This window comes from Cataglyphis hispanica, chromosome 21, assembly GCF_021464435.1.
Source record: "Cataglyphis hispanica isolate Lineage 1 chromosome 21, ULB_Chis1_1.0, whole genome shotgun sequence".
In the NCBI taxonomy this organism is placed as follows: domain Eukaryota; kingdom Metazoa; phylum Arthropoda; class Insecta; order Hymenoptera; family Formicidae; genus Cataglyphis; species Cataglyphis hispanica.
This window is the reverse complement of record NC_065974.1, coordinates 3164884-3189953: the sequence shown is the minus strand read 5'-3', so window position 1 is coordinate 3189953 and position 25070 is coordinate 3164884. Positions and strand designations below refer to the sequence as shown.

Genomic DNA, 25070 nt, shown 5'->3' with positions numbered 1-25070 from the left:
TTTTATTGGTATAAAGTAATGTTTAGTGCATCGTCGAGATAACCAATTAGCATCGCGAAAAAGAGATAACAATATTGTCAGTATCTATTTAATAAACTCCTGTAATATATTAATTGATAATTTAATAATTGATTTATAATTTAAAATACATGTATAATTTAATATTTCGTTTGCATATACGTCATAGTACGAAAAATATTTCGGCAACGAATAATCAAAACCTAACATAGTATACGGCCTTGACGATGTAAACATTAGCGCGCTCTTGTTAACATGTTATGGCTTATGGTTTTATTATTCTCACGACGATACTCGAACAGTAAGGAAGTAGAACGCGAGACACTCCATCAAATTTCTCTACTCAACGCGATCGCGACAAGTATCGGGAAATAATTTGATATCATAAATAATTAATTATCTTTCACACACTTTAAATTTTCCATAATACGTAATTATATCATAATGGATAAATATCGAAGCGCGTATTTTGCGTGACGTTTTAATCAAGAATCGAAATGATTAGAATCAAAATTGTAAATTATTGTTTTATCGCGATCTTTCTTTCTCTTTCTCTCTTTATAAACAATAATTATTTCTTTAAAAATACTTGATTTTTAATTATATTTCATATTTTATCGTTATTCGATTTTTTGATAATTTAAATATGATTCGGCTTGAGAACGCGTAATAAAATAGTCAAATTGCAGGTTCGAATAATGATTAACATAATAATAAGCTCCATGATATATTAATCGTTTATTAAATAATTAATCTATAATTTAAAATACTTGTATTATTTAATATTCGACACCGCATATACGTCATAGTACGCAACATACTTTCGGCCGCGAAACAATAACATTGTATTCGGCCTTGGCGATGTAAACATTAGCGCGCTATTGTTAACGTCTTATAGCCTTATTATCATTCGTTCAGCAACGCTCGAGCAATAAAGTCGTATTTGTCGACTCGCAGAACGATTTTCGTGTAAAATGGGGTTCGATCATGCCGAAAGTGCGGGAGTGTCGTTCATAGTATCGCGTATACAAGTGCGGAATTATCTTTTAATAAAAGTGCGGGAGTGCCGTTTAAAGTATCGCGCGTGTGAATCAACCTGAGAGGAGGAGGAGGCCTAGGAGAGGCATCCTGCATCGGCGAAGCAACCCAAGGGTGAGTATTATTATTTTTATATTAATTATTATAAATCCCGTACATGCATTAAATCGATTCGATCATTGTTTGAATAGCTTAAACAACTCATACTATAAAAGTTTTCATTTAAAAAGAAATAGTTTTCTTTTTTAAAATTTATAAAATTATTTCATATTTATATACCTTGTTATTATTATACGCATCGGATATAAAATTCGATGCGTACAATAATAATTTTTTGAAATATTAATTATTTTAAACGTTGCTATAATTTGGATTTTATATTTGTGTGTTACAGACAACATAGCCTCAAGACCAAATCTCCGCTGTTGCGCATCAGTGCCGGTGAGTGATAAATTTTATTTTATTTTGAGGTGACGGATCCGTAGATATTGTAGATGTAAATGTAGATTGTAGATTGTAAATAAATCCGTTGCCTCAAAATAGATGGGCTAGAATAAATGCAATCAAATAACTTTTAATAGACTTTTTAAATATATATTAAAACACATTAGAAATATAATTTAAAATATAAATTAAAACAAAAATTGAAAAAATATAAAATATTTTTTCAATAGAATTTTATTTTATTTATTTAATGTAGAAGACGCTAATAATTTTATTTCTTATATGAAATATTGATAATTATTGTGATGTTGCGATCCAATTTTGTTATAATTTTTCATAGCCCATCCATCTTTATTATCATAGCAATAAAAGCTTAGACAGTTTGTCACGCGTTTTAATATAATTTTACTTTAGTCAATCTAATGCCAAGTTATCAATCAAATTTAATCATTGTTTGAAGTAATAATATTTAATCTTATAATAATATACAATATTTATAATAATATGTAATTTATATTAAAATAAATTAATAAAACATTTATGTGTCTTATAATTTGAATAATTTGACTAAAAGTCAAATTATCAATTAAATTTAATAATTGACTGTGAAGTAATAATATTTAATCGTAATAAAATAAAATTAAATAAAATTATAAAAATATATAAAATAAAATATATAAAAATTAATAAAAATATAAAAATAACGCGTAGCGTATCCTATATTATATATAATGTAAATATTATTATATTATATTATTATATTATATTATCCTATATTATTTATTAATTTTATTTTATATATTTTTATAATTTTATTTAATTTTATTTTATTAAAATTAAACATTGTTACTTCAATCAATTAAATCGTCAAATTATCCATGTGACACAACAAACGTTTTATTCATTTTATTTTAATATAAATTACCTATATAAATCCTATATTATTTATTAATTTTATTTAATTTTACTACGATTAAATATTATTACTTTGCAGTCAATTATTAAATTTAATTGATAATTTGACTTTCAGTCAAATTATTCAAATTATATGACACATAAATGTTTTATTAATTTATTTTAATATAAATTACATATTATTATAAATATTGTATATTATTTATCAATTTTATTTTATATATTTTTATAATTTTATTTAATTTTATTTTATTACGATTAAATATTATTACTTCTCAATCAATTATTAAATTTGATTGATAATTTAACATTCAGTCAAATTATTCATATATTAAATTTTGCAATTTTTTAAAACGATGCATGACAAACTGTCATGTCGTAAACGAGCATAAAATTATGTTCATATATCCCGGCGACAATAATTAGCCGGCAATAGAAGGAATTTTTTTCCTTCATTGATCTCTGATAGGAGATCGAATGCTACATCTCTGGCTAGACGTTGCCAGAATTAATACCCACCAGGATCAACGATAGGTAAGTCCAACTGGCCCAACGAAAGCAGCCTACGGTGCATTATATCAGGGCATTCCATTAGGGCACGCGAATAGAGCACGCGAGTAGGTCACGCGAGTAGGGCACGCGAGTAAGGCACGCGGTTAGGGCACGCGGTTAGGGCACGCATCTATTATAAAATACATATAACTATTGTAAAATTAGTTTTATGTAATATAATAATAAGTATTATCGGTTTTGTCAAAATCAATTAAATCAAAATTATATATATATATATATATATATATATATATATAATACTTGAATTGTCAAATACGCAGATTTTTATTAATATGAAGTAATGTATAGCGTAATATTGAAATAACCAATCAACATTGAGGAACAGAAGCAACAACTTGCGAGTATCGATTTAACATGTCTTTTTAAGAGTGGATTGTTTTATTTTATAATAATTAAATAAATATAATAATGAGATTAAGTATTTGTGTAATAATTATACGTATACTGATGTTATCTTAAATTCATCGTGACTTTAGTAATAAAACTGCGTATGTAAAGAACTATAATTAACAAATCTGCACGAGATATTCGCATAACGGGCTTCCACGGAAATGTCTTTTAATTAAAAGGTGCACGGTCTAAAGCGCTGTTTAATTATAACAACTGCCATCGCGATATAGCTTTACAAATCCAAGCGATTTAGTGACCGTGTTTCCACTCTCGCATGCAATTGGAAATCAATAAGTAAACCAAAGCGTTGTTTTCAGAGCAATCTTTGTCTCGAGATATATTTACAGATAAGCCATATATCATTCCTCTAATCTATTAATTAAATTTGACGAAGGCTCAAAAAGTAATAAAGTCGAAAATATATCACGAATAAATCTAAAATTCTTATTTTATAAAATTCTTAATCTACTTTTTTACAAGAAAAAAAACACATTAAATTTGTAGATTACATTTAATATATTAATTTATTATATTTAATATATTAATATATATTAATACATTAATATATTATATTTAATTTTGTTAATTTTTAGATTAATGTATAATATTATATTTAACTATTTTTAAAAAATGTTGATTTTAAAACAAAAACATTTATGATAAATTAATTTAATATAAAAAAATTATGTATACTGCAAACATATGTGTAATTGTAAATATTTTTTGCAGAAAGAAGTTTAATAAGACCTCGCAAATTTATAGTCAACTACAATTTGCACAGTCGTATTTATAACATTAAATTAGGATACCCCTAGTAATATAGGAGGCTTCTTATTCTCTGTAATATATAGGGAAGATTATTTAATACATATATATGCATTTATATATAAAGACGCGCACATTATACAAATGCTGAAAGTGTAAAACGCGCTCGCCTGTAGGTATGTGCTAAAACATATTACTGTAATACTCCTCCCCGTATGTATTCAACATTGCCCTGTTTCAGTACAAATGGGATTTCATCAGGCGACGGTAATAAGAACGGAAAGGCATGTCAGAAATCTTGAAAATTATTGGCGTTGAAATGGAAAAAATAAGAGAGAATATTCTATGCGTAGCAAAATTTTATGCAAAATTAATTAATAATAAAAATTCTTGTGCGTTACTATTAAATACACATTATTCATAAACATTTAAAAATTACAAAATATATATATATATATATATATAATGTTAATTCTTTTACACATACATATGTCTCGGATTTTGTAAACAATGGGAAATAATTTTTTAAATGCTAAAGATCTTTTTCAGAAGTTATTTATTGAAAGCACACAACTCTTTTAAAGACGACGTTCGCACATCTTTATCGCAAACGAGTTTAATATATACGCGAAAGCATTAATCTATCGCATAATTTAATGCTTGCACCTATCGAGATAAGCACGATAAACGTGAATCGTGAAACGTGCGTGTAAAAACAACCTTGAGCCGCGGTTATTATTTTAATTCCCGCGTTATATACTTGCTTGGAAAGTGATTTCCAGTCGAAGCGAGAAGCGAACAGCGCGCGCGCACAATAAATAAATCACTGACATCCTTGGGGGACACTTTGATCGTCGACGACTCGTCGAGAGGGCTCGGCATGAGAAAGTGCGAGATCCATTTACGGTCACGTATGCCGTCGGAATTCGCGTGAAAAATGACTCGTAGAGACGAGCGACATGACGGAGAGGCGAAGCAAGTGGGTGAAGTTACAAGGGGCAGCCGCGAAAGAAAACAAGATCACGTTGAAGGAATCTCTCGAAAGCGACGGCATTTTATCTGGGCGGCACAATATGTGCACAAGGGATTTATAAACTTTCCGGATCCAAGCGCGCGAGAGAGAGAATTTACTCCGTTACCTGTCCACGAACACCTCAAGCCGGTTTTGCGCAAAATGAATCGACCGGGCTCTGAGTGGTTCCATAAATTCCGGAATGCCGCGGGATAACGCCGTCGGGACGTTGACAAATGTAAATAAGATTGAACTCTCGCGTCGCGTCGATTTAATGCGCGAATCTAGGTGAGCGAAAAAAGAAGCTTCAGACGTTAGATGTGAAGAATATTTTTTTTCTATCAGACATGCGACAAACTCATGCTCAAGAATTCGTGCTATCCAATGATACGATGTCGGAGAATATACGATCGATAAACATTAAAATAGGAGAAAAATATGAAGTGATATTATTGATAAATTAGATATAGAAAAGAGAAAGAGAGAGAGAGAGAGAGAGAGATTTAAATCCCATCTAGATAATTTATACGCAACATTTTTTTACGTAAACGGAGAGAGAGAAATAAAAAAGTATATACAAAGTGGATCCAAATATTCCGGCCAGACTTTGTGATGAAAAGGAAATTTAATTCTGAACAAAAAGCTTCTTAAAACATGAGTCCTAAATTGTAAAAATGTATAAAATAATCGTGATTTCAGAGGGCGCTAACTTTTTAAGGAAGCATTTTTCAATCCATATTTAGAAACTTTTCGTTTAAAATTAAATTTACTATAAAATTTTAAAGTTTGGCCACAACGTTTGAACCCTGTATAAGTATTTCTGAAACTTTAGAAAGATAAATGTGTATTTACGAGAGAAAATAAAAGAAAATTTTATCATTTCTCTGAGAGTGTTGTTCTATAAAATTTTGACATGCCGTCATACAAAATATATTTAATCAAAGATCGTATATATAAATAGTCAATCAAAGATAAAAGGTTCTATTTTCAGAGAACGTATCAACATTGATATAAATCACTTTGCGTGATTTCTGTTCTTCAACAAAGCTCAAATTTGTTGGCTCGCGCAATCGATAATTCTCGAAGGACTCTGACGACTTGATAATAGTATAGGTATTGAATAAAGCGAACGCACATGACAGTACTCGTCCCATATATATTGACCTTATTAGCGATGCACATGGTGCCACGTTCATCTCGCGTTTGAATATTGTATTTGAATATCTTCCTGATACTTGATAATTTTAAAATATGTGCGTATAATAGCTGTAAAATCAAATGCCTTCGGCAGATCTGTGCATTTTATCAATCATTGGAATAAATTGGAATAAAACGCTGAAATCGGAATAAAGACAAAATTATTACTGGAGCGAGACGGAATATCGCTGGATTTAATTCGCCAGATAAAGAGAGATTAATTTTCATCGCCCGAAGGAGCGAGTAGGCAAGTGCATTGACAGCAAATAAAAAAAAAATATAGAATGCCGAGGAACAATGACGAGCGGGATAGGGTACCCCGAGCGTAAAAAGTTATGAAAGAAGATAAAGAGGCATCCCTGCTTTATCACTACGAGAGGATTCTTCGAGAAGGCGGTGTCGACGACTCTCTCTCTCTCTCTCTCTCTCTCTCTCTCTCTCTCTCTCTCTTTTTCCAGGAACTTTTAATTTCCGGTACTTACCGAAGAGAGGATGGTCTGGGAAGGTAACGAGCGTGCGATGGCTAGACAAGGACGGGGGAGGGGGGATGAAAACAGGGGGAAGGAAGGCGAAGAAGGGACGGTCGACTTATCGTTTACAATGATAGTCGTCGCGCACGGAGAAATCGCAATTGAGTTCGGTTCGACGATACTGAAAAGCTCAGCGTCGCCGGCTGCGAGCAGCTCTCGCTGGCTCCAGCTATTGATCGGAGGCCGACCGACCTGGGTCAGAGTGTAGCGGTGTGGACTGGCATCGGTGCAAGCTGTCTACGTGTGCAACGTGCGGGTGTGTGTGGCACGTGCACCCCTGCTGCACACACCGGCACGGGACCGCGCCGCTGCACACATCGACGTCGCCAGGATCGTGACCAGGAATTTCGTCCTCTCAGGCGAAACGCTGAAATAGCACCTCCTTCCCTTGCTCTCCCGATATTTTAAGTAATCCAGTAAAATCTTAAAAATTAATGCAATCGATACGTATGTTACATATACACACGCACACATAAAGCAAATAGATGTAAAAATATATAAAAAATTTATTATAAAAATTATTATAAAAAATAAATAAATAATATAATTATAATAAAAATTTTATTTTGGATATCACTAACCGTGTGTGTAAGATACTTTTAAAATATAAGATTTTGTAAAACATAAGATTACATATAGTAAAATAGTTTAAGAACAATTTGTTCTTAAACTATTTGCGCGCCTTTCAAAATCGTGAAAGAACTTAAAATTATAATTAATTAATTTTATTGACACTTTGATGCTTCAGATTAAAAAATCGTTAAAGAAAACAAAATTCAACAAAGAACTCGTCATTGAAATTAACGTTGCAATTTACATGCATCCAAAATTTGCCAACCTTAAGATTTTATTGCCATAAGGAATCTTATCTCTAATAACGATCTTGGACGCTGCACACGAGCAAGAGAGGGCTGTAATGACTGCAACTATCCTTTCTAACCGAGCCGCGAACCAACCTGAACGAGCGCGCGCCACATTATTTACCTTGCCACTTTACTTCTCGCAGTCTTGTGTATATATATATATATATATCCGGCAAGGTCGCGATAAAAATTCACGCTGGAAAAAAGGGGACGACGAACGAAACGAGTTCGTCGGAATTCCGGTAATACGGATCGGCCCGCTAACGCCGGAATCCACGACTGGGACATGCGGTCACCACAAAGAGGGATGCGCTCCAGAACGCGAGTGCATCCGGATGTAAGATGCATTATTGATACTTTGGCCCCGTTTCATTCCGGAATGTAGCTCGTTGTTAAATTCCGCAAATTACGTGGATTACCGTTTGTTAATGATCCAAGTTAGCAGACTATTTGTTAAATAGTTGAACAAACATTTAGATGTTCATCAAGAAAATTATCATGTGTGCGCATATTTATATATATATATATATATTATTGAATCAAAAATGTATACTTTTTTTAAATAATTTACTCTCTCTCTCTCTCTCTCTCGATAGTTTCCTAACGTTAAAAACATTTATCATTATTTAATTTCTATTCCGTATATTTCTTTTTTGTATGTATCCTCAAATATTCAATCTTTCATATCTACACGTTATCCATAATTGTCGCCGACTTGTGCATCGTGCGAAATTACAGTTTAAAAGTATGACATTAACGCGATGTCGTGCAATCGAGAAATGTGACATCGACGAGTCTTTTTGAGTATTTAGGTTACGTATATTTTTTTATCGATCCGCAAATTTAATATATTCGTGTCTAACGAATATCAGCGAATATAAGCGACTTACCTCATTGGTGTTCCATCGATGCCTCTGAGTTGGAAAGTGTTCAGCTCGCGGCAAGGTTTCCAGATTTTCGGGAAGCTTTATCGGGTCGCCGTCTGCGTGATAAATTATCTCAATTAATAGCCGTTCTCGCTGGAGAGAGAGAAAATGTGGGATCGTAGAAAACATAAATTTTCAAAACGATTTGTTCCGTATCACCCGTTACATTACTTAACGAAGAGTCTAAATTTATGCCGCTGATGTGCGTGTTGATCAATCGTGACAATTTTACTGCGGATCGATAAGGGGATCGTTATTGTGTCATGAACAATGAGCATTAGCGACTGCCCGCTCACACTCGACTTTACATGCATGTGTCATTAGCTCTGTTTATACACAACCGATCGAAAAGTTCCATCGATCTACCAGCTATGTATATGCCGCCGTTGCTTGCCATAAAATAGCATTCGTAATAGATTGCACCTTCCACGAACGCCGCGAGTTACCTACTAGCGTTAGGAGGCAAAAACTCGACGGTATAAGGATTCTTTTACCGAGAGAATTTTTGCACGCTATTTGCACAATGTACTGTTTTAGGTACAGTCGAGAAACATTCTCTTCCCTTTATGTAGAAAAAAAAGTTGCAGAATAGTTTGTTATAAAAAGTAACGACATCAGAGCGATATAGTCAAAGCCTTAAAAAGTTAAAAAAATACTATAGTAATTCAATATCATTAAATACAATTAATTGTGTATGTATATATATGTAATGTATGTTAATATAAATAGTTTATAAAATTTGTTCTATAAGAGTGTTGTGTAAAAAATATTTAAATTAGAATTAAATAATTAATATTAAATAATTAATATTAAAAAAGAAAAATTTATGTCAATACTATATCACACACATTCACATGTAATATATGTAAATAATATATGTATCATTAGTAAAAATTTATATCTTCTTTCTAAGAAGATTTATACTATGAGATAAAATTTATGTTTACGATAGAATTTAGCAAAAAGAAAATAACGTGTCATTCTAACAAATATCATAAAATCAGAATGTATGTATTCTTGAATTATTGGAATCCAAGATGTATTTCTGTATCGAAGCATCAAGCGAGTTGTTATTTGCTTGACAAAATGCTCGTGCTTCGCAGCTTGCATTTTCTCTCGATATTATTGATATTACGCATAGACATCTGTGCTTTCTCACTAAGCAATATGATATATCTGCGATATCGTGTGTTCTCAAATCTTTTATGGTATAAAACACGGTATAAATCTATCGTTGTAACCGAGCATCCTTTCTACGTTTTATGCAATGCATTGCATGAAATTGAAAGGATCAGAAGCTGTCATAAATATAATTTATTCTTTAACGTAGTCTTTGATATGCAACTTTTGTTGCAGTGTCTCCGGAAGAAGTATCTTCACGGAAACTTCAGGAAAAGAGAATTAAAAGCGGCGTGTTGGAAAAAAATAATGGTAGAAAGGAGGGCATATACGTTTTACCGTATTTTTCTGAAACGTCAGAAATTGTGTCATATATAAACTTAAGCCACGATCGGGAAGTTTTTATGATCATATAATTCACAGTAACCTTGTTATGCTTTAATTATCTGCACGAATAAATTCATCGTTCAGATGCCTTTTTTTCTTACGTGAAAAAATTCGTTAAAATTTTTCCGCACAATTAAAAATCTATACATCGTAAGTCAATTTGTCGTGTCGGCGAGCGTACATTTGTTTGGTAGCTTTTTTCCCATGAAGTTTTTTCCCATAACCGTAGCAAATTACTGTTTTAACTTAGCTGAAACTAAGTTTCATCCATAGCGAAATGTTTGTCGAAAATTACTATTCTAAATTAGCAAGAAAATTATCTAAGAAAATCAAATATTTATCTAACGACTCGCGCTTAGCTTTTGGCCGTTTATAGCCTATGCAATATTCATCGATTCGCGAAACTTGCCGAAACTAGAAGCCATTAAATAAACTTTCAATCATAAATACGATACTCTTAAGTGCAATCGCTGCGGTCTCCTAGATTTCACAGTAACAAAAGGATGTCTATTTGCCTGGAACTTTTTAACGTTATGACGTCACTTAATATTGTTACACTAAGTACAATGTAAATATTTCACATTATAGTAGCATTTTTCGTAATCCTGCCTGAATAATATGAAAAACACAATCTGAACATTATACGAAAATATAGATCTATTCATATTCAAAAATATAAAATTATCAAAGAAATTAAAGCTCGCCATGTAAAAAGTTTAATACAGAATTGTACACAAAATAAATCTACGAGAGAAATTATTTTGATAAATTAAAATAAAATTCTTTTGACACATGCATCAATTAAATTTAAATAAATTTTATTTAATAATTTAAAAAAAAAATTGATTAACGCGATTAAACTGAAAAGAAAAGAATAAAAACAGAAAAGAGATATCTTGTAAAATCTTGCAAATATATTTAGTTTCTTCTAAATAACAAAATAAAAAGCACTTAAAAATAATTTTTAAATTCTTTCATACAATTTATTGTATTTCCAATGATATTTGAAATAAATTCTACACAACCCTCAGTAATAAATCCAAGACTGAAGTGTCCCACGCATCATCGTGGAGTTGTCTACCGGGTGCATAAATAGCAGATAAACTCACTTGGAGCGAGGGGCGTCGGGTAGGTCGTATGGTAGACGACACGCTGTGGATTCGAATGATTGTAGCCCGCCATCTCCGTGGTGGTGGCGCGTGTTCGCGCTGCTCGGATCTTACCGATCGCCGTGGCCGATCGTCATCGTCCTTGAACGTAGGGGAGACGGGAGCGTGGCTGGGCCCTGGCGGGCATTCCTGAACGGACTCTTCTTGGCGGCGGCTCCACGCTGTGCTTGATGGTCGATCGCGTACCTGATATGACGGCCGTTTGCCGATGATTGCGCTTCTTCGATCGGGATGATCTGAGGGGACGGTCCTCTTTTCGTCAGGACAGCTTGACGGTCGCGGGATCCAGGACGTAAGAACTCTGGCACTCGGATCGACGTTGTCCTTGACGTTGTGAAGATTGTTCTCCCGAATGACAATTCCCACTGGAACGGTAAGACATATCCTCCCAAAGGAGCGTGCACGCGAGTCGGATTACGTGATTTCAAATCGGATATGGATTGATCAACGGTGTCATAAACGTGCCGCGATTCCGATCAGTCTTCTGGATCCCTCTGACGCCTTTTGTCCCCTTCGCACGACAAATTTCAAAGGTATCAAGGATTAAAGTTCTCGCAATTACCAAAGGATACACGTGAAAGTACAATGCGGAAACACAAACAGGATCGATTCTTCGTCCTTCTTTTCTCGATTTTCGTTCTCTCTCTCACGCTTTTTTATTAGATTCTTCTTCTAGTATAAAAAATTGGAGCTCCATTGTTTTCTCTATACGACGCCCGGAGCTATCCCTCTTCGTGAATCTTCCTTCTTCTCGTCGTTTCCTGCTCTCTCCCTTAATCGTTGATTGCTCTCACTCTTGATCCGGATTCTCTTCTCTCGTTTTCATGAACGTTCCCTGATGTGGGCGCGTTTCCGGTCACTACCACACACTCTTTTTTTTCTTATATATCTCTCTCTTCTTATTTCTTCCAGAATTCCAATTTCTCCTTGCTCTCTCTTTTTGTTGTGCGCTCCGGAGCTCTTTTTAGTCTTCTTATATCCTAAGTTACAACACTGAACCCGTCCCCATCGGAGGGACAAAATAATGTAAGGGTCACACAGAGTACAGAAACAACTTAAAATGCGATTATCCCGTCCCGTGGCGGCCGACGCGCGCTATTTTACGATCTCGCTTGTCGATTTTTTTCTCTATCCCCTTTCTCACGTTTGTATTCTCACCCCCTCATCCTCCTCACTTGCAGCCGCGTCGTGCACCCGTTCGAACGAGGAATAACTTCAGAAAATAGACTTTTCTATCGTTCGACTCTTTTGTAGCTTGTTTCTTGTTTACTGTGTACTGCTTGTGTGTGCGTGTGTTGCAAACACGTTTGCTTTGGAAAAAAGAAACCGGAAATGGAATTACCTCGTACGTCTCCCTCTCCCTTTCTCTCTCGCTTTCTCACTCACTCGCTTTCGCTTTCTCTCTCTCTCTCTCTCTCTCTCTCTCTCTCTCTCTCTCTCTCTCTCTCCGGCCACGCGCTCTCGTTCACTTCGTGTGTGCCTTCCTTCCCTTCTTTACCCTCCTTTTTTTTTTTTTACAGGCGGTTGTCTTACGGTGTAAGGTAAGTTTTAAAGAGAGTCCTTATAGGAGAAATGTGTTGTTGCTGTTTCGTGTTTACAGTTGTTAGTGGTGTTATTTACAAATATGTATTGTTTTTGTTAATAAAATAGTTCAAATTAGTCTTTGGCCCCGCGTGTCTGCTCCCGAGCGGCGGGAGCCGCAGAGTGAGGCAGCCCGCGACTCTCGACCTCCGTCCACCCTCCACGTTGCTCTCCTCCCTCTCCTTCTTCAACCCTTTTCATCCCCACCATACGGCTGTCCCGGAGTCCTCCAGCCCCTACCAGCACCATCGGCATCCACCACCACCACAAGCCATGAGGGCGATCGCTCTCCCTTTCTCTCTCTCTCTCTCTCTCTCTATCTATCTCTCGGTGAGGTCCGACTATCCGGCCCCAGCCACAGCCCCTACCCTTGCCCCATCCCTATATCTCTGCCCGTGGTGTCTGCCGAATCCTCACCCTTAGCAACCCTTCACTTACCCTCCTCTGCTTTCTTCCATCCCGTTCCCACTCTCTATCTTTCTCTCCCGTACTCTCTTTCTCTCGCGACTTACTCACCTACGTCTACTTACCACTTTTGCACTTCACGATGTGGGTGCACTACCGTGCCAATTTCTGTGCGAAACTACCGATGGTGCTGTTCGTTACTTACCTACCTACCTACCTACATATCTACCTAGCTGGCTGGTTACCTAACGTACCCCCGGAGAACTCGTTGGAGTTGTAAATTAAGGATTACCGAGAATGCAAATTAATGTCAAGGTATATACGCGTACGAAGAGAGAATAGCGTTCGGGGATCATCCGTTTTTTTTTTGTTTTTGCCGTGTGGAAGCGAACCGAGTGTCGCTCTGTGCCGACCTCGCGAGATAATCGTCCGTTATCCGATCCTCCGCGGATTCGTTCCACAACCGTGCCAAATAATTCTCATCGTCGACAAATCGACGCTCGTACGTCTAACGCCTCTGTCGTCAAAGCCGATAAATTTTCGCGGTGGTCTCGCGGAAGAGATGGACGAGAGTTGCGCAAAGTAATCGCGTATTTGCATGCGAGGCGTAACCTTGAACGCGATATGTCTAGATTCGAAAGAGGAAAATGGCAAAGTAACGACGCGTGCATGGCTCAAAGTGGAATGCATTAAAAAATAAAATTGGCGCGTGAGATAATTGTCAACTGTATAAGGTAAACAAATTTATTGTTGATTGAAATCTTCAATTTGTAAGAAGCAGGATAATGTTTTTACGCATTAATGTTGAGTTGTTAATTCAAAGTTCCAACGCGTAGAACAAGGAAACCCAATTACGTGAACGAACGTTGAAACGTGTAATGTCAGCCATGGTTAAGTAACTTTACAGTGCAAAGTTTACACTGTTCTATAAATAAGGCTCATGACAAACCATATGGAAAGCATCGTTAGCATGCAGGTCCGTGAAAATCGTAAACTACTTGATGTAGCAGATCTCTCGTGGCTGCGCGAATAATTCGCCAACGAAGATAAAGTTTATCTTTGCTGCCGCTGTTGACGGCATTAAAGAAAACCGCACGATTCTTTTGGGGGAAGGATACACGCGCAGTTCCGCATCCAAGAAAGTAATTTACAAGATTATACATTATTCGGGTTGCGACTCGTAAATGCGCGGACTGAAACAACCGTCTCGGCACTTTACACCGCGAAAGTAGCTTAAATCTACCGAACAATTGCAAGATACTATACGAAGTTTATTCTCAACAAGAAAGTAACAAACGAGAGAATGACCAAGTTTCATCTAAAAAAAGAAGAAACAAATGTCCTATAAACAGCATAAGATATCTCGATTAAATTTTACATAGATTTTTAATTGAAGAATTCAATTAAAAACATTCAATGTCAAAACTTTGAAGAGCTATACAAGTGATGATAAGCGATTATTTTTCATCGCTGATAAACGAGAAAAATTTTGAAGATTCCAATCACTGATTGAAAAAACATCAGAGCAAAAGAAGGAGATCTCTGTGCAATTGCAAAGACTCGTTGGCGGACATTAAAAACATCATCGGAAGCGGAGATGATCGGAATTGACCCCCCGGCGTTTCCTCCCGCATCTCCTCAATCCTTTGTCCTTTTGGGAAAGACGCGCATCGCAGCTAAACGATATTTCTCTCACAATCCACGAAACGCAGGCCAAGTCCTCCCCGACTTCGCACCTACACACGTGAATTCTGCACTCGCTCGTGCCATGAGAATCATACGTTTGCAGCCCGACTACTGCTGTATACCTAGGCGCATATATATGTACAACGATATATATATATATATATATATATATATATATATACATATATAAGCGAGGCATGACACAGCACACATCGGATTCTCGCAGAAGGTTCGTGTCGAATTTTAATCGAGGTGCTGCCACCTTCTAGTGACCTCTGGAGCCAGACTGCTGGAGGCAATCCTATGGAAAGGCTTGCAAAAGAAGAAAAGAAAAGAACACCCCAGGGATGACGGGGAGGGATGGAAATCACTCAGGCGTCGAGCCCCTATCGTCAATCTGATTAATGGATAGATTCATGAGGTATTTATACGGATTTAAGCGTGCCTGTACGACGCGCACGTAGCTTTAGAACTTTGCTAAATTGACGAGTTGTAGTAGAATGATTTCGGCGATTCTAAATAATTTTCGAGTCTCCATAAAACGAGCATAATCAATTAATCAGTATGTGATCAGTAATTGATCAGTATATGTAATTAATTCATCAACGTAAGTTTGGTATTATGTTCATTGTAAAATAAAGGATTTAATTTAAAGCATTTACAAAAGTATTTAATATTCTAATATTTTTTTTTTTATAATTTGGTAAAAAGTCAAAATTTGTTATATTGGAAAATTATATAATATATTTCAAGATTAGATTATCATATATATTTAATATGTTTTACATACGGCTTTGTGTGCACGTCATTGCATTCCGCTTATATATTTAGAACTCTCAAAAATCAACAGAGCGAAAAATTGGAGCTTAAATTTCAATTAGTTTGCATCCAGATTTGTCCCTGGCGTCCGAATAACTTCCGATCGCACGCGGCTTCTGTCGCGTTAAACTCGTAATTTATCCGCGGTCTGGTAATTGAGCCGAATCTCTCGCGTCGGTGAAATGAAACGAGCTCGCGCCCTTCCGACCTTCGGTGCGCTCTGCGATGCCACCCTCGATTTATTTGCTTCCGCGACGCGAAATCCGCGCGCACATCATATCGGGGTCGCGATAACCCACTCGAATTCAATCGCCATTATGCATTTTCGACACGACGCAGTTTTGTCGCGCTTTCATTCGGGACCTGGCTTTATTAGTCGTTTTGTCACATAGAGCTGGATTAATTTTTCGTTAATCTAGAAATTTGATAAAACCATCACGTAGATGTCTCATATATTATTAACGTGTTTGCATCGTTTCTCTCGATTCATCAAAACGGTATCTCTATTAAAAATGTATTTATCTGGAAAAATAGTTCGCGCAGCAACTTCCATATCCATGTCGCACATTATTCGCGTTGTTGACAACTCAGCTGTTGACAAAGTAAACACATATTAAGCTACATGCATCATTCGCGATTACACAAGCTCCACTGCACAGGGAAGGAAATAGAACGCACGTGTGAGGTGATTTCTAACTGTAGCCGACATATGGTCAGAAATGATTACAATTGTGTTCCTTGGAGCCGATCTGCCAGCTAATTTTTGGGCCCGTGCCGAGTTCACTCGCGCCTTACCGCGGCTACATGATATCCGACCATCGAAACGGAGCGTTACGTACAGTCCATTTTGTTTCATTCTGATTTATGGCAACCGCGATATACAAAAAGCCGTGGATTTCGCAAACGGCTACGAGACTGACGTTTCTACGGCAAAAAACAACGGTCCGCTGAAATAAAGTGATGATATACACGGTGGAACAATAATTCTCTATCATCTGTCATAATTTAAGCTGCGTGAAAAACGTAAAGTTTCGCGTAAAAAGTCCTTCAAGATGGGTTATATAAATTAGTTATAAAAAATAAAAGTGTTCTTGTATAGTTTTTATAAATGTTTGACTATTCTTTGAAAATGTAGCACATAATTATTTGTTTAATTAATTATTGTTAATTTAAATGCCGCGATATCATGGAACTTTTACATATAGTAATTATTTGTTCATGTACAATAATAAAAGAGTGAAAAGAATTATCGCTCCACGTGGAACCAACGTGTCAAACATTTAAGTAATGTGATTTGTCATTCGCTATCGTTATAAAAAAATCGTTACCGTAGAAATCGCTCGTTTTCGCACGACGATGCTTCATCTCGAAAACGTGACGTGAAACGTTATTGAATGTCCGAGTCGCGAATACGAAATAAATATTCATCAACAATCTGTCTTTGTGATACATACCATAGAATTTTATTACATGCACCAAATCAAACGCCCATCATTTTATCTCGATCAGATCGCCAATTTTGATGCTCAATATATTCTAGCGATCTTCTTTCGAACAAGTATAATACAATTAATATAAAAATAAAAAAAAATACATTTATATAAAATTTATATGAATTTTTCGCACCCTCTAGATAATCTAGACAGCATTAAATAATAGCTGTCGCATAAAAGTCACCACATAGTTTGTACACTAAGCCAGAATGCAAGCGCATTAATATTGCGCAAATAGATTAATAGCGCATACTAAGATATAATCGCGACAATTAACCTCGTCATTTATATCGGCAAACACGCTTTCCGGCATAGTGGTCTGCGATCTTCCCTCACCGTTAAATATGCTCTATCCGCCGCTCGCGGCCATCCCTCGTCACCTCACATACCGTATCTCTAAATAGCCCCAAAGTAACCGAAATAGTTTTAGGGAACATGAATATTCATGCGCGCCAATCTTTTTGTTGCAAAACTGCAGGGGTGCAATGCACAAGAATGCTACGATGTTTCTTGCGTTAAATAGGTTCTTCAAAAAATTTGCGTTATTAACAACGTTCAACATAAAAAATAAAGAATATATTTTATGTGTTGGTACTTTTATATTTTAAATAGAAGTTAGAATTATTTTTTTCTGAATCGCTAATAAATCAATCTTCATTTATTAGCATCAAGATAGCATCGGAAATGGTATTCAAATATAGTACATGAATAAGTTTAAAATAAATTAGGGTACCACAAATACGATAACAATTCGCGTTCGCCGATGATATCGCGGTATAAAGCGTACCTGCGAAAGGTTTCAGTGATTTCGTCGCGTACATATTTAAAGAGTTAATGCTAGAGACTAGTACACACGCAATCCTTTATCGACGGTCTATTTAATTATTTCCACGCGATGAAGTGTATTGTGGATTTACGCATAACAATTAGGTGGCGTGCTCCTTTTTGTCGCCAAAATTTATTTCTATTCCTTATTATTTTTTCGACATGTCGCTTTCGCCCTCACATAACTAGACTCTACAAATAATTGTCAGAGTAAAATAATTCGAAAATAGTACGAATTCTCAATCGCTCAATTCACGAGAAACGCGCGGGAACAAGTAATTGGATCTCCGAATGCATGTCGCTAAATTCTGGAAACGACACCCCCGGCTTAGCGCGAACAATGCGTTCCGGGCTCAGCATCGCCTGCCATTGATAACGATAGCCATTAATGAACCAGGACCAGATAACAGAGATGGTATTTGCGCTATCGAGACTATTCACATTTTGATAATTCCACCTGCTTCAAATGAAGATCTAATTTGTCATTTATAGCTAATTACGCTTTCATACATTACCATAAATATTGACAAAGATATCTGTCAATTAACATTTTGCAAGAATGTGTAATTCAATCTAATAAAAAATAATACACATAATGAAACTTAATATTTTTAAATTTTTTTATATTATATTTTTTATATTATATTTTTTATGTTCATACCTACATTTTCTAAATATCTTTCGAGTTAATCTACTTTTATATTCCCTTCAATATAGTCATTAAAGATTATCACACACACGCTAATTACTAGTCATTATAATCTTATAGCTGCTTCAAAAATCTTATAAATTGTCAATAATAATATCATATATTTATCAAATAATCTTTTCCAATTATTGCCTATTTTATTAATTTTCTATTTATTCCCAAAAATAATAAATGCAGAGAAATATATTCAACACAGAAAATAAAATAATTTTTTTAAAGATTAGTTAATCTTTCATACTCGTTATTTTTTAGTATCTAATATCTTTTATTAGTTTTAAAAAGGTATATACGGCGGTACCATATGTTACCTCGAACGATTGCAGATAGCAAGGATATTTTCGTGCGCTTTTTCGAGGGATTGGTGGGAAAGGGTCGCGGAAGGGACCCGCGCAAGAAAAGGAAGCCAGGATTATACAAGCGGATACAATGGGCGGAAGAGGGAAGGACGGTCGCACTAACATGAGGCAGACGCGGCGCGATCAATTACGTAACTCAATAAAAGTGGGTCACGTGTCAAAGTGCGGAGCCATCCCCGAGGTGTCCAACTTTTTGGTAAAAGCCCGTAAATTATCAGTTAGCTTTCTAGTTAGGTAGCTAGCTCAACGAAGCTCTCTCTTTCTCTCTTTCTTTCTCCCTACTATCACCACGCACGTTTTAAATAGAATATCGGGAATTCATGTCCAACTATCTTCTCGCTTGTCGCTTCCTCCTTCGATCCTCGTCATCTCTCTTTATTTTCCTTCTTTCTCTGAATCTTCCCCTTCACTGTGTGTTACGTGTTAGCTAGCGTCTCACTCCAGCTTTTTTCGAGAAATCGAAATTGCTCGGACACGTAAGTCGCTGGTCGTTAGTCGTTAATGATAGCTCGCCGTCTGTGGTAACGAACGTGATAGTAAAAAAAAAAATAGATAAAGCGAGAAAGAGAAAGAGAGAGACAGATATAAAAGGGAAGGTCGGTTTATAAGAGAAAAAGGATAGGCAGGGTGGGATGGGTGACAGGAGATGTAGGTGGCACGAGGATTATAAGCAACAAGAAAGAGAAAGACAAAAGTGAACAGTTAGAGAGAATAAGAGAGAAGAAGAGAAATAGATAGATAGATAGATAGAGAAAAAGAGAAAGCGAGAGAAAGAGAGAGAGAAGGAGTCACGGCAGGAGAGCTAAGACAATCAATAAGATTGCCAGGTCCGAAGGAACTCGAGCCCGGATTCGTCGAATGAGTTTGATACACTTCCTGCTTCCACGCGAAGAGACACGCGTTTCACGAACTAAGTCATCAGGTCTTATCCTTGAATGCGAAAGGCCAAATTAGAATCTGCTCGTAAGACGAAGTAGGGAAAAGCAATGGAGAGCTTAAAGGGGTTGCGAGCATTCCCGCAGGGAAGGATCCGCTTTTCGGGAAGTCGATACCTGGTCTAGTCACCGGATAGGTAATCGGATAGGTCAAGATAAAATGGAATAGGGCCAGAGGGGATGCCCGTGGATACTGGGCCGCGTGGCATAAAAGGGGTTGCCGAGGCGAGAAGGGACGGGCGTTGAAAAGGGTGCGCGAGCGGGGGTTGAGGCCGCACGATCGCCGCTCTGGCGGATATTGCCGGAACTATGAATTACATCCCCGTGTCGCCGGGGTGCACTTCTTTGGAAACTCCAACGGAACGTTACGACGCTGACGTTCCTCCCAGAATGACGACGCGTGAGATTCCGGGGATGAAATAATTTCGCGTCGATAAGGAAGACCAAATTCGATTTTGTAAGAAAAGTATTTTGAAAAGTAGTTTTGGCCTTTATATATGCTATATATTACTGTATATGTTATATTGCTGTACTATGTACTATTGTAGATCGTGATCATTTTCATTTTCTATTGTATTCGTTGTTACTGAGATGTTAAAGAAGATAGATATTAAAATTGAACGTTCGATAAAAATGATATGAATTATTCATTTCATTCATTCTTCATTTCACAATTATAAACATTATAATAATAGATGAAATATATTAATAAATGCCAAATTTTTTCGAATATTCTTTTCCAATATTTGACTCATGATTCTAAAAATAATTAGAATTTTCCGCAAAAGCAGGAATTATATATTAATATAAAATATACAAAATCAAAGAAAGAAAGAAAGAAAGACAGAAAGAAAGAGAAAGTCTACAAACGGCAATTTATTGCTTTCTCTCTCCGTTTCCTATTAATAAAATTATTGCACAATTCACAAAGAAATAAAATACAAGCAATTTTTAAATTGAATATTAAGCGTTATGTTGTTTTTTAAACATGAAGATATTTGAAAAGATGCCATTTTTGTACAACACATTATTATAAATAACTATTATTGATAAAAAAAAAAATATATATATATATATATATATATATATATATATATATGCATGTTATATCCAAATATATAAGAATATTTAAGAAATAAAACATTTTAAATAATTTTAAAAAATTATTTTAAGCTTTTAATATTTTTTTGATAATTTTGATTATTATATATTCGGTGATGAACATATCTCAGAGGAAAACGCGACGTAAACTACGAAGGGTTAAAGTCTATGTGCGCATCGGAAAACCATAGATCCAAAGAGAAACTTTCCCGGCCTATGTGGCACTAACAATAAATAACAAGGTCGGTAATAAATAAGGGGTACGATAAAGAAGGTCTCGTGCGTCACAAAAGCCGGTCACGATACAGAAAATGCCTAGCCATACATTCATCAAACTTTTATGAGAAAGTGTTGGGAACATCAAAAAATAATTCGCTACTTTACATATTGATTTTTAGAAAGACGAATCAATTAAGTATGTTTATGCAAATAGTCCCGATTATATTTACCACTGCAATAATTTTTATAATTAATTTAAAAAAAAATAACATTAAAAATTTATAAATGTTTTTACAGTTTTACATCAGATTTTAATCGAATTAATATTTTTATAACGTCAAACGTGATCTGTGTGTTTATCAGACATTGCAAATGTTTATTTATATATTTAATTAAATTTTCAATTAAACTTTGTATTAACTAACCGCGTTAAGCGCAAAGTGTGTTGCAATAAGCGTTGGATTTTTTTTTTTTCCCTTGTACAGTTAACCGCTTCCGCGAGTTGTCGCATCGTTAGAACTTGGCGATCGTAAAAACTGTCATCTCTCAAAATTCGCGCGACGTTTTAGTGTTAGCATCCGCGTCTTGTACTTACCGCACATCAAACGATAACTACTTTCCACGGGTCTCTATTTTCGCGGCTCTCCCCTTCTCTCTCCGCGTTCGACTAGCTCCTTCTATTTATATTCGGAATCGGATTCATGCACGAGTGCTCTTTATGGAAAATGTTGTTCAAAGAATAGAGGAACCTCGACTGCAGCCCGGTAACTATGCATATGCCACGCGAGTCGAAATGCATGTGCATCTTTGCGCGATGCATACAACGGATTCTGGAAATGAGCCGAAAGCTCTTCACGGCAGGGGATGTACGTGGGTGGATATATAAGATCCTCGGAACGTAAAAACGAAAAACATAACGAAATCATAGATGGAAAAATTCATTTTTAAGAAAAGTAGAGACAATCATAGCGGAAATCTCACATCGGAATATTGTATGTGATGGTTTTTCTTGTATATTCCGTGGAAAAGTAAGGCAAAAATTTTGTTGCAATATTCAAACACAAAGGTTACATTAAAAAATTAAATATAAAATTAATAATAAAAAAATACAACAGAAACTGAACATCGCTGTTAAATTTTTCTAAAGTTGTTTAACGATATCTTAAAATAATTTATGGATAGAAAACGCATGCTTTTTTATTCTTTAAAAATTCGGACCATTTCATTGCCATTTCCTTCACGTGTTTTCGTAATGCCGATCGATAATTCTCGCTCTGGAAAAGATCGCGATTCTCACGAAAAATGAGTACGACGATAAGTGGGACGATTTAAGGATGAGAGGCTCTAGATCTTCGCAGAGCGGATTTTCAGCGCATATCGATCGATATTATTTTCGCAATCTCTCCAGATAGGAAGGGAATAATCCAGCTCGGTGAATTGTGGATATTTGCTTTCTACGGTTGCGTTATTCGGTTTTCAACTACACATTTTGTTTTTATCTCTGAGCTATACATATATACAGCGACGTATATATCGTGCGAAAAATATCGACGTTACGTATTATCGAGGTATCAACGTGTAGCAGTTTTATATACGCGAACCACTGTTTTCCGATGTGCAACGACAGTTAAATTCATTTGCAACTGAACGAAACAATTTAACGAGCTGTAAAAAAAAATGCGATTATTTAGTTACGTGAAAAAAAAAATATGATGTTACTACGATGTTACGTCACAACACTAATTGCACATACGAATTTTTATTTGAGAGATAAATCGATTTTCCATATCTGAAAAGGTCTAAAAAATAAAAATTTCCAAATCACCGATAAAAACTGCTGACGACGAAAAATCTAAAAAAGGAACTCTACAAAATAAATCTATATTTACCGACTCACAAATTCAAATATCTAAAAATATCGAGAAATATTCAAAAATATGTAAAATTTATATAAATAAAAGAGAATTTTAAAATCTAAAAATAAATCGAAATATTTGATGATGCGCATATTTATAATACCTACATTATCGATTTAAAGATTTTTTTATCCTCCAATTAAATACAAAAATTCGTATTAAAATTAGCTAATCATATTCTTATCTCGCTTAATTATCCGCGCGATAATAGCCCTAAGGAGTAGTCACTGCTCCTTAGCCAATTTACCCGGGAAACTACAAACTGTAAAAGTTGTCCAACCGATAGTTTATCGTTCCCTCATACAGAGCCGCTCGTTGCTAATCGCGTGGTTTACGGGCCCCAAAGTCATTCCGAGCGAAACTCGAGTGCAGTTTCCGTTTCCATCGTGATGAGTGGAAACTTTGGTCAGGCTTCTCTCCGTTCCGGTGCCACCGTTCTCAGTGTAACCGTATGCCTTAAAACGCTTGTGTTTGTTTTAAACTTCATTGCGATTTTCTTCGTGTCTCAACGCGCGGGGGCTAATTCTTCGCTCGGTTCACCGTTTTAGCTCTTCGTGCAGGAGCGCCATAATTTTCGAGAACTACTTAAAGCTGCCTTGGACAGGCGAGCCTGAAAACTTTTCCTAACGACATAAACAATCGCGAGAATCCTACCGTGATATTGATGCTGATATGCAGTAAGGCTCATACTTCCATTACATGAAATTGTATTACTTCATTTCATTTTAAATTATATAAAAATTTTTCGTTTTTTTTTTTTTTTGCAAATATCTATCTTCATAACAATATTATAGTCAATCAGAACTTATTTGACAATTTAATTTTTTTTTTTTCATTGGTTTCAAGATATGTTATAACTGATATCAGCTGTATTCTCGTTCAAATATATTAATACACATTTGTTACATAAAAAAGAGGGTGTAAGATATATCGTATGTCTTTCTAATTCAAATGCAAGGGTAAATCATTTACAAGACGATCGTTGGGGGTTGTCAAAGGTACAAGGTGGGTAATGACGGAAGGACTCACCGGAGATGGGATCCGCGCCATCGAGCTTCCTGTCAGAGGCGACGTTCTCATGAGCGGCTTCCTTGCACGTCCTTGGACGGCATCCAGCGGCGGGATTCATCTCGTTACTGTTGGCGTCCTGGCTCTTGTATTCGTTCCGTAGATGATCGTTTCTTTCGTTCGGTTTGCAAACACCGCCGCCAATCCCGACCTTCGGTGATGACTTGCAGCTGATGCCGCCCGGGTTCCCATTGATGTTTGCGTTAACGTTGATGTTGTTATTACCGTTAGTCGATGCGTGATTGTCGGCCTAAACGGAACATAAAGCGCAACGAGTAGATTATTTTAACGACTTTGTCAGTCGCAAGAATGTTATTGGAAAAACAATACGATTACTTATTCGATAAATCTAAAATAATATAAATTTGCACACATTAGAAACTTAGAGAAAAGATTTGGAAAAGTTATAAATAATTGAGTTAAGAATAAATTATTTCTTTTGATAATTTTTTAATTTTGATTTTAAAAGAGATGTTAGAATTACGCTAAAAAATAGATAAAAGTAGCGTGATTTTATGTAAAATTTATTAGCGAGCGTGACAATTAATCCGTTAAATAAATGTAACATTAATAAATATAAATGATGCAAAAGTATGAAATCGCGATCCTGA

General features: G+C 35.7%; 2 protein-coding genes across 8 annotated transcripts in view; both read right to left on the bottom strand.

The window, feature by feature from the left end:
- The window catches only part of LOC126857299 (fibrous sheath CABYR-binding protein-like), a 171593-nt gene that overhangs the window by 101236 nt on the left and 45287 nt on the right, over positions 1 to 25070 (bottom strand). The gene's annotated exons all lie outside the window — the stretch shown is intronic.
- Positions 1 to 25070, bottom strand: part of LOC126857298 (calmodulin-binding transcription activator 2) — a 65831-nt gene that overhangs the window by 32815 nt on the left and 7946 nt on the right. For 6 of the 7 annotated variants that reach the window (XM_050606579.1, XM_050606581.1, XM_050606584.1 and 3 more), the window contains exons 3-4: positions 24421 to 24709; positions 8636 to 8727 (exon numbers count right to left, since the gene is read on the bottom strand). In XM_050606579.1, coding sequence (XP_050462536.1) covers positions 8636 to 8727; positions 24421 to 24709 — 381 coding nt within the window. Of the gene's footprint in view, positions 1 to 8635; positions 8728 to 11286; positions 13096 to 24420; positions 24710 to 25070 lie in introns of those variants that run through there. The other variant, XM_050606585.1, reaches the window with a different exon arrangement.